This window comes from Osmia lignaria, chromosome 7 (assembly GCF_051020975.1).
Source record: "Osmia lignaria lignaria isolate PbOS001 chromosome 7, iyOsmLign1, whole genome shotgun sequence".
NCBI classification, from domain to species: Eukaryota; Metazoa; Arthropoda; class Insecta; order Hymenoptera; family Megachilidae; genus Osmia; species Osmia lignaria.
The window spans coordinates 4,778,306-4,791,293 of NC_135038.1; the positions used below are offsets into that span (position 1 = coordinate 4,778,306).

The 12,988-nt window shown below is 32.1% G+C and overlaps 2 protein-coding genes across 15 annotated transcripts; one reads left to right on the forward strand and one right to left on the reverse strand.

Annotated features, from left to right (window-relative positions):
- Nucleotides 1–29: 29 nt before the first annotated feature.
- Nucleotides 30–7,103, reverse strand: LOC117609546 (zinc transporter foi). 6 transcript variants are annotated; one of them, XR_004582619.2, is made up of 12 exons: nt 6,900–7,103; nt 4,791–5,490; nt 3,999–4,063; nt 3,645–3,885; nt 3,387–3,556; nt 3,119–3,313; nt 2,904–3,033; nt 2,570–2,839; nt 2,293–2,469; nt 2,034–2,221; nt 1,353–1,968; nt 30–599 (listed from the first exon to the last, which is right to left on the reverse strand). XR_004582619.2 is itself a non-coding variant. In XM_034336026.2 (12 exons), exons 2-11 carry the CDS (start codon nt 5,479–5,481, stop codon nt 1,822–1,824), a joined length of 2,274 nt encoding a protein of 757 aa, XP_034191917.2. In that variant the 5' UTR covers nt 5,482–5,490; nt 6,900–7,103; the 3' UTR covers nt 30–1,628; nt 1,783–1,821. The 6 variants fall into 6 exon arrangements, 5 of the variants coding, with proteins under 5 accessions (XP_034191917.2, XP_034191916.2, XP_034191918.2 ...); XM_034336026.2 differs by having other exon boundaries at nt 30–1,628; nt 1,783–1,968; XM_034336025.2 differs by having other exon boundaries at nt 30–1,645; nt 1,783–1,968.
- Nucleotides 7,104–7,791: 688 nt separating this feature from the next.
- Duba (Deubiquitinating enzyme A) lies at nt 7,792–11,712 on the forward strand. 9 transcript variants are annotated; one of them, XM_076689214.1, is made up of 13 exons: nt 7,795–8,379; nt 8,501–8,795; nt 8,884–8,976; nt 9,165–9,298; nt 9,435–9,565; nt 9,644–9,819; nt 9,900–10,055; nt 10,131–10,287; nt 10,367–10,578; nt 10,647–10,766; nt 10,840–10,992; nt 11,055–11,262; nt 11,336–11,712. In XM_076689214.1, the coding sequence occupies exons 2-13, from the start codon at nt 8,658–8,660 to the stop codon at nt 11,479–11,481; spliced, it is 1,824 nt and encodes a 607-aa protein (XP_076545329.1). In that variant the 5' UTR covers nt 7,795–8,379; nt 8,501–8,657; the 3' UTR covers nt 11,482–11,712. The 9 variants fall into 9 exon arrangements, with proteins under 9 accessions (XP_076545336.1, XP_076545329.1, XP_034191921.2 ...); XM_034336030.2 differs by having other exon boundaries at nt 7,795–7,979; nt 8,172–8,795; XM_076689215.1 differs by having other exon boundaries at nt 7,797–8,795; nt 11,055–11,241.
- The last annotated feature ends 1,276 nt before the right edge of the window (nt 11,713–12,988 follow it).

The window sequence follows — 12,988 nt, forward strand, 5'->3', positions numbered from 1 at the left end:
GTGGTAACGTCACTCGTCGCTACAGTTTTTCTTAACAAGGAAACGCACGGCTGTTCGCTGGTACATAAACAAAATACATTTTAAATATAAGTAACTTACGATAAGTGAACGAGGTTTCGGTGTAATTTGGTTATTTAGATTGTATATTCTTTAAGTAATTAAAAAAAATGTGTATGATATACCCTTTTTATAACACATTTTTTTACTTATTAGGGCCATGATCGTAATAAATGCAATAGCATACAAGAATAATATAATGCTGAGAAAGTTTTCTTCAAAACATGATCTTATAATGGATTAGAGGAATTTTTTTCACAATCATAATATTCTTTTCATGTTTTTTGTATAAGTACAACTAAAATGTTTATAAGTTTCAATCATGTACATATTATCTTATGACATGCAGATATGTACATACAATTGTAAGTAACTACCAATTTAATTATTGGTAATTATTGTGGCAGTATGAAGGTTCATATTTCAAAATTATCTATATATCCAATTATTATAAATGGTAATATACCATCACTCCTTCCGTGTGTATTAATATTAGGTAAAATTATTTTGTGCATAGGCATACTTTTCATAGTTCCACAAAACTAAAACATGTTGCATTACGAATAATCTTATTTGGTAACTGAATTTTTTTAATGAATAATTGAAACAGCAACTTATACATATATTAAGTATATTTAAACCATTGTGCAAATGCAGAATAATTATAACAAAAGCTCGAAAAAAAATAAGCATCAAAGTTTCAAAAATAAACATCTTTGCGAACTTATTGAAATGCATTTATGATCGATAAATATACAGTTTCCTATGATTTGGGTTTTTGATTTAGACTCAATTACTGTACATCTATTTTATCTTAATACCATCTTAAATCATGTACAATATTTGATTAATTTCAATGCTAGAATTATATATGATGCTGATTCAATTAAAAAATATTTGAAGCAGTATTTATTCAAAGAATCGTATCAAAATAAAGAATGCAGTAGTTAAATATATCACAATTAAATTTGGGCACTGATACAGCAATAACTCTGAAAGCACACATATTATGTAAATGCCAGGCAATTAATAACTAAAACGAAAATGACACAAACTTCAACTAAAAGTAATTTATGTTTATACCAAATAAAAGATTAGGAAGATATTTTATTCAGAAAAATGTCAATAAGTAATAGTTCTTATCTTTCTATGATTTCTTTCTTCTGTAATTCAACTGTTAATCGTTTATAATGAAAATTAAGTAAAGAACTGCATGGCATTTGCACAAATTCATGCGTTTTGTTATTAGTAGAGTATCAAAATCTATCGATTAAAAATTGACTACAATTACCTACTTTTATAACGTTTTGTCCATTAAGTTGCAAAATACTTAAATGGTAGCCTGATTTTTGGCTTCCATTATATATTAGAATGCAATACTTCAAACGTGATTTTTAATAAGTATACTTCAAATATTGTCGTCATATTTGCGTTATCTAACTTCCTTCGAACTATATTTCTTTTAACTATTAAATTGTGCACCGAGTATTCTTAACATTGTAAAACATTTAGCATTTATCTGTTGCTAGTACCTTCTTAAGTTTCTTTTTAACAATCAATTAAGTCGTCATCTACAAGAAATCTTATGCTAGATACGTGAAGAAAAATGAAATTACTTATATTACAGTTTAAAGTGAATATCGTTTCGGTAAGAATGCACAGTCAAAATTTTATTGATCCAAATGTTGACTGTAAACAGATCTATAGGAAGTACTGCAAGCTTACCATCGTTCAAAAAATTTCTCAGTCTTTATGAAGTTAATTTTAATCGCTGAATATATTCTTAAGATCATGTTCGTATAATGCTATAATTAACATTATTCCAAGACCACATGATAGTCCTAATGCTTGTAAAATACATTGCAGGTGAAAGCTACGATCCACAGAGTGACTTGAAGATAATTCTGGAATCTAAATCAAATACAACTGTGAAGAAGCAATACAATAAGAAGATATACTACATACAAACCACTTACCATGTCTACTAATGCTATATATATAAACATTCCTGCAGCAGCAGCAAACATCCAACTACTTACAGCGGGTGTACTTCCTAATAATACACCAAATATCATACCGAACAAACAAAGTATGGAAGATAACAAATTATAAAAAACAGCCTGTTTAGCACTCATTCCGGCTTTTAATAAAACTGCAAAGTCTCCTATGTAATGAGAAAAGCTGTATTAGAATTTTGCAATATTTTTCATATTCAATTGTATATAACACGTATACCTATTTCATGGGGTAATTCGTGGCAAAATACAGCTATAGCTGTAGAAAATCCACCTGCTATATTTGCCGAAAAAGCAGCACCTATAGCCATGCCATCTGTAAAATTGTGCAAACCATCACCCATTACTACCATCCAAGCAACGCTCGACATTGATTCCGGTGCAGAATGAACGTGACCTAAATAAATTAAATGTTATATTATTTAATAAATATACAGGATGTTCTGGTCCTGCATACGTAACAAAAATATAGATTACATTAAACAACTAAATAGTACCATGTGAGTGAGTATGACCATGGTGTTTTGTTTCATGTTCACGTATAATAACGGTATAACTTTCAGACTCGTTTAATGGTATATCTGCACCGTCAGTATTTTTTTTCGGATTTACTATCGAATCCTCTAGCCTCCAATCTTCGTTTAATTTCTTTTCTACGTCATTGGTCATAATTTTTGAAACAGAATTGCAATTCGATGTTAAAGGTTTTTCTTCTTCGATCACAGGAGGCCTTTCATGATTATTGTGTTGACGATTATGATGATTATCTGAACAATAAGAAAAAAAAATGAACAATTTATCATAACTGCAATTAAATTTAAAAAACTTTACCTTGAGTATCCGTACTGATTTCGCCGTAACAGTATGGATACGATGAATATTTGTGTTTGCAGAGTTTTTCTCCGACAACATTGCTGTTTGGTCCATCAGTTTCTCTCATTACTCTGACGCGTGAAGGTAACTAAAATTGACATTTTATTTTCTTATGTAATGGATGTGAAGTTCTATAATGTCTCATAGCTCATTAATTTGTTTGATAGTTTTACCTTGTTGCGCCGTTGTCGAAGTTTTCTCCATTCTGCTAACATCATCAAAGCTTTTTCCGTAAAAAAGAATAACGCGAGACCCATCATCGCAACCAGTCCCTTCCACATGTTCATATTGTGTTGTTCTTTGTGATCTATGTCATGATTATCATCGTTAGAGCTATGTTCATGACCATGATCATGAGACATCATTGCCTGGAAGAAAGATGTAATGATTATTTTAATTTTTCTTATGAAGAATAATTACATTCGTTAAATTCAATCTTACATGTGGTAAAAGATGAATAAGAGCATCGCCGCACAATGTTCCTACAGCAAGAGCAACTAGAAATTGCAATAACTGATGGTAATAAACTTTACCCATAAAAGGTATAACAGCTACACCAAGTAAACCACATAGACTGATTATTAGAATACTGATCGTAGAGTAGGCCCATACTAAACAATAAGAAGAAATATATTTAGTAAGGCGTTAATTGTATTTAGAAGGAAAAAATTATCTTTTCATGTGATTTGTATTTTATACCTTGAACCATATTACGTGTCATGTCTTCTCCAGGGTATTTATTAACTATTATTGGCTTATAATTCTCTGGTACGCGAATACATCCATTTCTCTCTGAACTTGATTCACCTGCTAGTTGATAAACAAGAGCTGGACACACGCGTTCAAAAAGCCAACTTGGTAATGTCGAATTATTATTAGTGTTGAAATTATAGGGTATATCTCTTGCAACAGTACTTAGTAATTCTTTGCTACTTAAGCACTGAAATGGCGGGACAATCACTTATAAGGAATATTTAATAATTTCAGAGAAAAAAATAATCTACTTGATTTTTTCTAACAAAATTTGATTTGAATTATTATAATTTATCTTACCCGTTCTTTCCTAACTTCATTTTCATGATCTGTTAGGCCACTGTTTTGTGAATTCGTTAATTTATCTGTAATAAAAAAGTTACAAAAATTATGAGAAGTTACATAATACAATGTTAAATAGAACTGTTTACTGGACAAACAGATGGATATTCATGAATTTGAAAAAATTTCTTTTTAAAACAAGAAGCACTATTTCACAAAAGATTTATATGACATACTTTCAGCAGTAGCAAAAACATTATACTATGAAGCTACTGATAACAGCAAAATACTAGTTATCTGCACCAAGGATACAGTTACTCAAGATATAATTATTTGATCATTGATACCTGATGCAATAACATGCTAGAACTAAATTTTATATATTGCATGTAATTATTTCAAAGAACAAATATATTTTAATAAAGATCTTAATAAGAGTTCAATAAAATCAATAAGTAACTTGATGAGGCAATTGAACAAGTTAAGCTAAACTATTATTATTATTATTATTATTATTATTATTATTATTATTATTATTATGAATTTCATATTAAATCAACTTAAAATATTATTAGATTGTATCTGTAGTAGAGCAGATGTGTCTACATTACTTATTATGATTGATAGGCTGGTAATTGGTAATTAAAAGTGGTATGTTGATATCATTTATATAAGAGTGATTTCACTGAAGTGATCTTAAGATATGCTTCATGTTTTAAAGATATAGTTAACATAAATAAATTTTCTCCTTTTAATTTAATTGTTTTTTACTTACAATTATGAAAATTTATACTTTTAATAAGAGCTTACCTATTGGATTTTCATGCTGACTAGTAACAATATTATGTTCTTCCAATCTAGATATATCTGTTAATAACCTTAATAATCCTAATTTTTTTAATAACTTTTCAAAACCTTCCATTGTTATGCTTGTACCATCTCCATAAGTTTCAAAAATTTTTTTCATGAAATACTTTTCATCTATAATATCTACATTTCTCTTATTTCTAATCCTGTTGAGAGACTTTTGATCTGAATTCAATTCTCCTCTATAAATGATTTCAATTTGGCCCAGTCTTTCCAATATTTCTACATTTTTTGAGGTTGTAGGATCTTCTTCTGTTATTGGAATATTTTTGATGTTTTCATCAGATTTTACCTTTTCTTCATTTTCCACTTTAGCTTCATTCGTGGCAATTGGTGCCAACAAGTTAGAACTATTATTATTATTATCTAATACATTAGAGGATTTAACAGTACCATCATTAGAAGCACTTGGATTATTTGAATTAATTTTTTTCACATCCCTCTGTTGTGTTTCTTTGTACTTCATTAGTAACCATGATGGTTGTAATTGCTCATTAGAATCTGGTAGCTCCTCAGATTTGACAGAATTATAAATTGTTTGTCCAGCAGTTGAGAATTCAGTATGTGCTGAACAAGGAGTATGTGCAGCGCATAAAACGCATACTACACAGACTGTGACAAAGTGATGTGACATGTTTAGCCTCTGTAAAAAAACAAAATGAGAAGTTTCAGTGCATTATAAATTAACTTGTTATTTAAATTATTCATGGTACATTATGATTTATTTGAAAATCATTGCATTATAATATTGATAACAGAATATTACGTCAAAAAGGAAACAGTTATCTATGCAACAATGATAATGATAGCCCATTCAAACATAACAATGCCCTTGAGTTATTATATATACTTGTGTAATTGAATCAGAGAATTACCTCTAATATTCATAAATTTGAAATTTTGCAAGGACAGTGTCACTGTATCCCAAAAAATTCTTCATTAAAACTATTATTAGAAATTATAGACACCAAATTGTAGGATTGGTATTTAGGATAAAACAGAAAACTGATATATTATGTTTCAAAACTATTGTTAAAATAAGATCATGTATTTACTAGAGACAAAAATAAGATATACATAATTTACAATAACAATTAGTACAGTGTATAGAGAAATTATTAATCATTTTGGGTTTTTCATCTTTTTTAAATTCTAAAAATATTCTATTTCTATTTATAAAGAAACAGATGAGTAAATTATGGTCAGTGCAGCTATTAATGACACAGATATGATAAACATAAAATGGATATGATTTATGACAATATCAATTAATTTAAACTTAAGTGGTGATTGATTGTAATTTCAAAAATGAGTATATTCTTGTAGTAGTAAAAATAACAAATACTAAAATTAAACTTTAGTCATCTTCATGATATGATTCCCATGCATAAAATTAACTCTATGAAATGAAATTTATTTAATATGATTGTTCACTTTAAATAAAGATAGTAAACGATTTAATGTTAATGTGTATTTAAAAAAAGGCCTAAAAGTGTACATACATAAACATGTTTTATCCTATCAACTACCGTATCTAATAAGTGAATATATGTATCAATTTACGACAAAACAATTAGCATTATTTAAATAGAAAGTAAAAGTATCGTATGATAAGTCGTTTCAACTCGATATGGAAATTCAAGTTAATAATGCAATCATAACTGTGATTCGCGAGAAAATATATAATTCAGTGGGAAGTGAAAAATCGGGCATTTCATGAGAGAAATAACGTAAACGATTGAACATGAGTGCGCGGATGTGTCGTATCCGAAATAGTCAAGGTGTTCGATCTTGCGATTGCTCCGTCAAAAACCGTATTTTTAGCTGTCAAAAAGAGAAGGAGATCCGCGCTTGTCCTCCTCCTTACCCTACTCCACCGTAACGATCCCTGACAGAATTTAGAATTTAGGTTAGAAAGGCGGCCTCTTGCTTTAATATAAAAAAAAAGACGTGTCAAGTTTTGGCTCGAGACCTGATAATTTCCTGTCAACATATGAAATCCAATAGAAGTTCACTGGGTTAAGCAACGTTATATACTGTCAATATAATTACCTTTATACGATTAGTGAAACAAAATTCCCGCTAGGAAGTGGCATATGCTAATTGATCGAAACGCGCTCACCAGCTTGCGGAAAGCTCGCGAAGTCCCACGTTAACGCAAGAAGAACCCTTCAACACTCGTCTACCTCCTTTCTTCCCTCCTCGACCAACCGCCGAAAGCAACTCCGCCGCGTGTGAGCAACAAGTATACTCTGAATGTAGTCGTCCGTTAATCCTCGACAGGATGACAAGCCTAGAAAATGAGAATTTTTTTATGTGAGTTACATAATTATTGCGGAGGGTGGCACTATCGCGGTTGCCAATTTAGCACTTAGGTTGCCAACACTGATATATGATTCTACGCTACCTTCAGAATGATGGCAGCTTCGTTATTTCATAACTGTAATTAATTCCGCTACCCTGTAATGTGAGAGAGACCGCGTATCGAAGGATATTTAATAATTAATTTATTTAGATAGGACATATATGTACTTTTATTGCAAATCTAGCGAGTTGTACTGCCGCCTGTCAAAAACGGAATGTTAGCGCCGCTTAGCGACAAAGCGTGGAACTACATATGTCAAAACCGAGCTGTCGGTAACTTACCAGTAAAACTCAGTCGATATTTTGTAGATAGAAATCAACCAGTGTGTTATCGACAGAGTTGAGCCGATCTTTCGGAATTCAAATCTTTTATATATATGTAAACTACAAAGTATGGTGCGGTTGTTCATATTTCCTGATTATATCCTAAATTTTATAACCTTTAATGGTTAAAAATCAATTTTTTAAATCACTTTTAATTTCACATACTTGAACTTCGAATGATCGCGCGGTCGATCGCAGAAAACGAATGAACTGCGCCCTATAGAAAAAACTAGGAACTAAATTTGTGGTCTGCTTTATCTTTTTGACATCTTTCGCGAGTAAAAAATGAACGAAATCATAGTTCTCAAATTTCTTCCACCTGGCGGCTTGTACATCATCCTCTGGGTGCTCGTTTTGCTCTATCTGGCCCAAAGAATGTTAATCTGGTATCCATTTGAATATACGATTCGTAGAAATGTTTATATTACGAATAAATTAACGCAGGTGAGTCTGATCCGCCATTTTCCTGACCGTCGACAGCGACGACAGACATCAGTTTCAATATTTTATAACTTTTTGACGATTTTGGTAATATAAAGACCAGACTAACATTCTTTAAAGTCTCCTAAACACGTCCCTCAAATTTTTTTGCAATCTGTTCAGTAATGACGATGTAATTTGAGAACTCATTTCTAGGGATTTTTCTAGAGACTGTCTGTAAGTTTTCAATGTTTGCCAACTGACTGATAAATATTCAATGCAGGGACTTTAACTAGCCACATTGGGGAAAATATTATAAGACATATTGGTAACAAGTCGCCTAGTAGTGTGTGCAAGTGTAGTCATGGCTGTCTGACAAAACATTCGAAATAACAAGAATTAATGTGGTAGTTGCTTATCAAAGGTATCATGCCGTGTTTTTTACGAAGTGTAACATTGCCCTGATTCAAAATTCAAGGAGTTTATTGCCGACATAGCGTGTACGCTTTTATTCAAATCCACGTACTTTGGAGTGTACTTTGTAGATATCGTTGAGGGATAATAATAAATAAGTGGATAACAGTTGTGTGGTGAGGAAGGAAGTACGGAAGGCGCAGCGAGCGTGAGGCTGCAAAATTCTTCTTTGAAATCTTGTTAAAACGAACGTCGCGTCTGACGACCACCGACGATCGATTACGCAAGATGACCATTCTGTCGAAGAAGAAGACGAACGCCTCAAAAGATAGACGAGAAGGAGGCAGCACTTCCGAAGTCGATGTTCATGGAGTGCAAAATGAGCATAACTCTGGGTCCATCACACTACCAAATAGCCCGTATCAGGTGAATGAATATCTCCTCATTGCAGCCATGCTACTCGCATAGTAGTTGCAAGAGCAAACCTTAAACGACCTTTTGCGAACCGTGACAGGTACGTGCAGCGAACGGTTTCGCGGTCGATCTTCATGGGGTTCAATCTGATCACGGATCTGGTTCTATCGTTCTTACTGGAAGTTCGTACGAGGTAAAAAAAATTGACAAGTTAATTTCTTTTTTCTCGAACCATTCGTCATTTCTTTCTTCTTTTATCATTCTTGATTAAACAAAAGTTTTTCAAGAAATAGAGCAAGTAAATTAACGTTTGCTATGCATAATTTACCATAATCACATACTGTAATGCAATAGTACATTTCAAATGTTGTTGTATTGAAGACAAGCGTTGATCGCCGTGAAGATAAACACTTTGAAGAAGCGAGTGGTCCAAGTCATGGCAAACGTCATAGACAACGAGCAAGTCCCCATAGGTATGCACTTCGAACAAAATATGTGATCAACAATGATTTAATGTAAGATTGTACTTATAATTTTATGATTTATATAAACCCATATGAGTTTCAAAGTATTTCTTCAATTCATGTATTATTATTTTGTTATATTATGTCTGTTTCATGTGCTGTAAATAATACTTTTATCTTTAAATAGTTGTATCGGAAGAAATTCACGTTCAAAACGTGAAAGAGAAAGAGACAGAGGTCGAGAGAGAGAAAGAGAGAGGGAAAGAGAACGTGAAAGACAAGCTACACCTCCAGCTGCTTCCTGCAGTGGCTTACAAGGTTTATATTTATAAAACTCTTGTTATTGTATTAAATAAATGTCCTCACAAAAAATGTTTTATAAATATCCGTTTAAAGAGATAATAAATGGTATAATTTATTTAGCTACGGATGCTGGCATAATAGCTAATAATCGAATGGCTATTGTTGGAGCTGCAGCAAATTTAGAACATGAATTAGCTAATGGTTATAATAGTGGGGATGAATATACTGGCAGAACTGGAAATAATCTTACCTTGGCTGAATGGCAAGAGGTTGGTTTGATATTTTATATTCAAATACTTTATTGCTTAAATGTTCAATAATTGAGACATGCGGTATTCTTCGTGTTTAGCGAGATAGGTGGTTTGAAAAACGAATGCGGAAAATGGGATTTATTGTGAAAAAAATGGGTGAAGATGGAGCATGTCTGTTCAGAGCTGTTGCAGATCAAGTTTATGGTGACCAAGAAATGCATGGTGTAGTAAGGAAGCATTGCATGGATTATATAGTGAGTAGTAGATACAAGGGTAATAGAAGAATTATACGAAAGCCAGATTGTTAATTATATGATACGGTTTTTTAGGCTTCCAATCAAGAATTTTTTTCTCACTTCGTAGCGGAAGATTTTAGCACGTATGTAGATAGGAAACGACAAGAATATGTACATGGAAATCACATAGAAATGCAAGCAATGTCGGAAATGTATAATCGTAGCATTCAGTTATATTGCTACAGCAATGGTGTGTACTAATATATATATTTTTACTTAATGGGTTTCTTAATGAACCTAACGATCACGACTTTTTTAATTGTGTACAGAACCAATCAATATCTTCCATACAATGGTTGAAAGTGATAACGAACCGATACGATTGTCTTATCAACGTGGTAGTCATTATAATAGTATAGTAGACCCATATAAAGCAACAGTTGGTGTTGGACTCGGCCTACCATCATACAATCCTGGTGCTGCAGATCGACAACTGATATCAGACGCAGTTCGTCAAAGCGAAGAGTTGCACATCGAACAGGTACGAAAATTAAAATTATACTTCTTCATTTTGCTTGATTATCAATAACCGATGAAATGATTTTTCAGACGATGCTGGAAGATAAAATAAAAGCAACGGACTGGGAAGCAACGAACGAAGCAATAGAGGAACAAGTTGCCAGAGAAAGTTATTTGCAATGGTTAAGAGACAACGAGATGCGGAAAGCGGTAAGTCGTGCATGATTTTCTGTTGCTTTGCGTCAATAATGCTAAAGTGCAGCCCTATGCTTTTCGAATAAAGCGATCAGCTAGTAGTAGCAGTACAAGTACGGTGACCAGCGCACAACACAGTCACGCTCATTTTCATCCTCATGGTGGTCGTGGACAACAACGTCATACATCTTCTCCAACCACGACCCAAACTAGCCAAGATAATTTACGAAATTCTCCGAAGGTCCGTTTCATTATCGATTATTCGTTAATGCGGCAACAAAAAAATTTTGTTTCTAATTTTAGGTAAACGATTCGGTAAGATACAACAAAAGGTCGCCTCAACATCAGTCAACCCAAGGATCTACCATACCTCACCTTACCTCGGATTTCGAATCTAAAATTTCTCAAGAACCTATGCCAGGCAGCAGTAAAGAAGCCCGTGCATCGCCAGATATCTCGTTGTTTAATCGTCTTCCTCCCGAAGTATTCGGTAAGACGACTAAAATGATGTGTATGTGCTTCTCGTTCAAAAAATTAATTATTATAAAACTTCAATTATGTATTTATAAAATAAATGTTGACAGGTTTGACCGATTGGGAGGACAGTGATATACTTTCACAAGTTTTGGCGACGTCGCAGCAAGAATATTTGGACAGTCTGAAACAATCACGGAGTTCTGCCACCTCCGGCAATGATGCTAACAATATACTAGATTCCAGTAACAGTTAATTTTTAAAACCGTTATCGATAATGTTCAGAGGAATACTGAAGTAAAAGTATATGCATTTTTATGCAGTGTTTTTCATAGGATGTGATATATCCGAAAAAATAAGATAGTTCTAAATCAAAAAATGAAGCAATTCTTAGTGTTATCACATGATCATTAATCGCTAAAGATCATTGATAATTTTGTTGAATGCATGCCTAATAAACTTTTAATTATTAGTAGCAAATCGTATCGTGTCGACTTTCATTAAGATTGCATATATAAAATTAGATTTAAATTCTCAAGTATAGGTATCCAGGAGAATGGTTCGACTGTCATTTTATGATGCCTCATTGTAAACTATTTACACAGTGATGTATTATAATGTGAAACCATAGAAATGGAGCAATACCTCGTTTTGTTCGCGAAAGTAGATAACTTATGAAATTGTTTAAGTTTATTAAGGATGCATCTGATGTCTGCCATTAGTAATAATAAAATGTAATCGATACAAATGATCAGGTAAAAGCATCAAGAATTGTTTTGTTTTTAGTTGAAAGGTTTTTGGTTTGATAGGTACTGTGCATCTTATGGGATACTCTGTACATAGTGCAGTATCATCTAATTCTGCATTACAATAGGGTATAAGGTGGTTTGCTTTTTTTTCCATGGAAATAAATGTTCAGTGAGCATTAATCATCGTTCGGTTCCTCTCTGGGATTCTCGATGTATAAACGGGTACTCTAAAATGGTACATACATCGTTCTTAAGTGCACTATTTGAACACTAGAGTAGCCATATTATTTTTGTCTGCAGTGTTTCACCTCACCAGTGTCATGATGTTTTGTACAATCAATTTCAAAGCAAAAGCAGAAAGCAATTCTTTTTCAGTCATTATTATATATATTAAATTTCTTGCGTGTTTCTGGATGCAATGTATACTATCAATGTTTATGCAAACCATGCAATCCGATCGGGATAACTACGTAATTATACCTTTTTCGTGGTACGATATGATGCATCTTAAACGCTTTAGGAAAAATCTTTATTGCGTTATTTGTAAAAAAAAGACAAATAAAACTACTACAATGTAATTTAACTTTGAACTTTCCCTTCCTTTGTGTACTTTTGTTAATTTGTTAGTTTATACGTTGAAATGCAAAGTTAAAATAAATGTACGTATAGATTAATGGATAAGATAGTAATTTTAGAAATATTAGTTAGTATTAAAATAATTCTTTATGAATTGTGAATGAGAATGTTTTTGTAAACACTTTTTATGAATAATAAATCCCTAAATTCATGCACATCATATCTTTGAAATGTGCTAGTAATCATAATTGTTCTAGTATGATTTTATTTAATTGTTTGTAATGGCGCGCCGTCAGTCAATTAATCAAATCAACGTTTTATTATATTCCTTCCCAATTATTTACAGAAAGCAATTATTATTTTTAATTCATTATTTTATTTAAGAATATCAATAAAAATATCAACGAACAATAATATTTCAAAAAATTAAATAAGATG

Excerpts from the sequence above, each read along its gene's own strand:
- LOC117609546 (XM_034336026.2), bottom strand. The coding sequence starts at position 5,481 with ATGTCACATCACTTTGTCACAGTCTGTGTAGTATGCGTTTTATGCGCT. Across the intron at positions 3,314-3,386 it reads TTATTCATCTTTTACCACAT|GCAATGATGTCTCATGATCA; the intron begins GTAAGATTGAAT and ends TCTTTCTTCCAG. Across the intron at positions 2,470-2,569 it reads TGGTCATACTCACTCACATG|GTCACGTTCATTCTGCACCG; the intron begins GTACTATTTAGT and ends TAATTTATTTAG.
- Duba (XM_076689214.1), top strand. The coding sequence starts at position 8,658 with ATGACCATTCTGTCGAAGAAGAAGACGAACGCCTCAAAAGATAGACGA. Across the intron at positions 9,299-9,434 it reads GTGATCAACAATGATTTAAT|TTGTATCGGAAGAAATTCAC; the intron begins GTAAGATTGTAC and ends ATCTTTAAATAG. Across the intron at positions 9,566-9,643 it reads TTCCTGCAGTGGCTTACAAG|AGATAATAAATGGTATAATT; the intron begins GTTTATATTTAT and ends ATCCGTTTAAAG.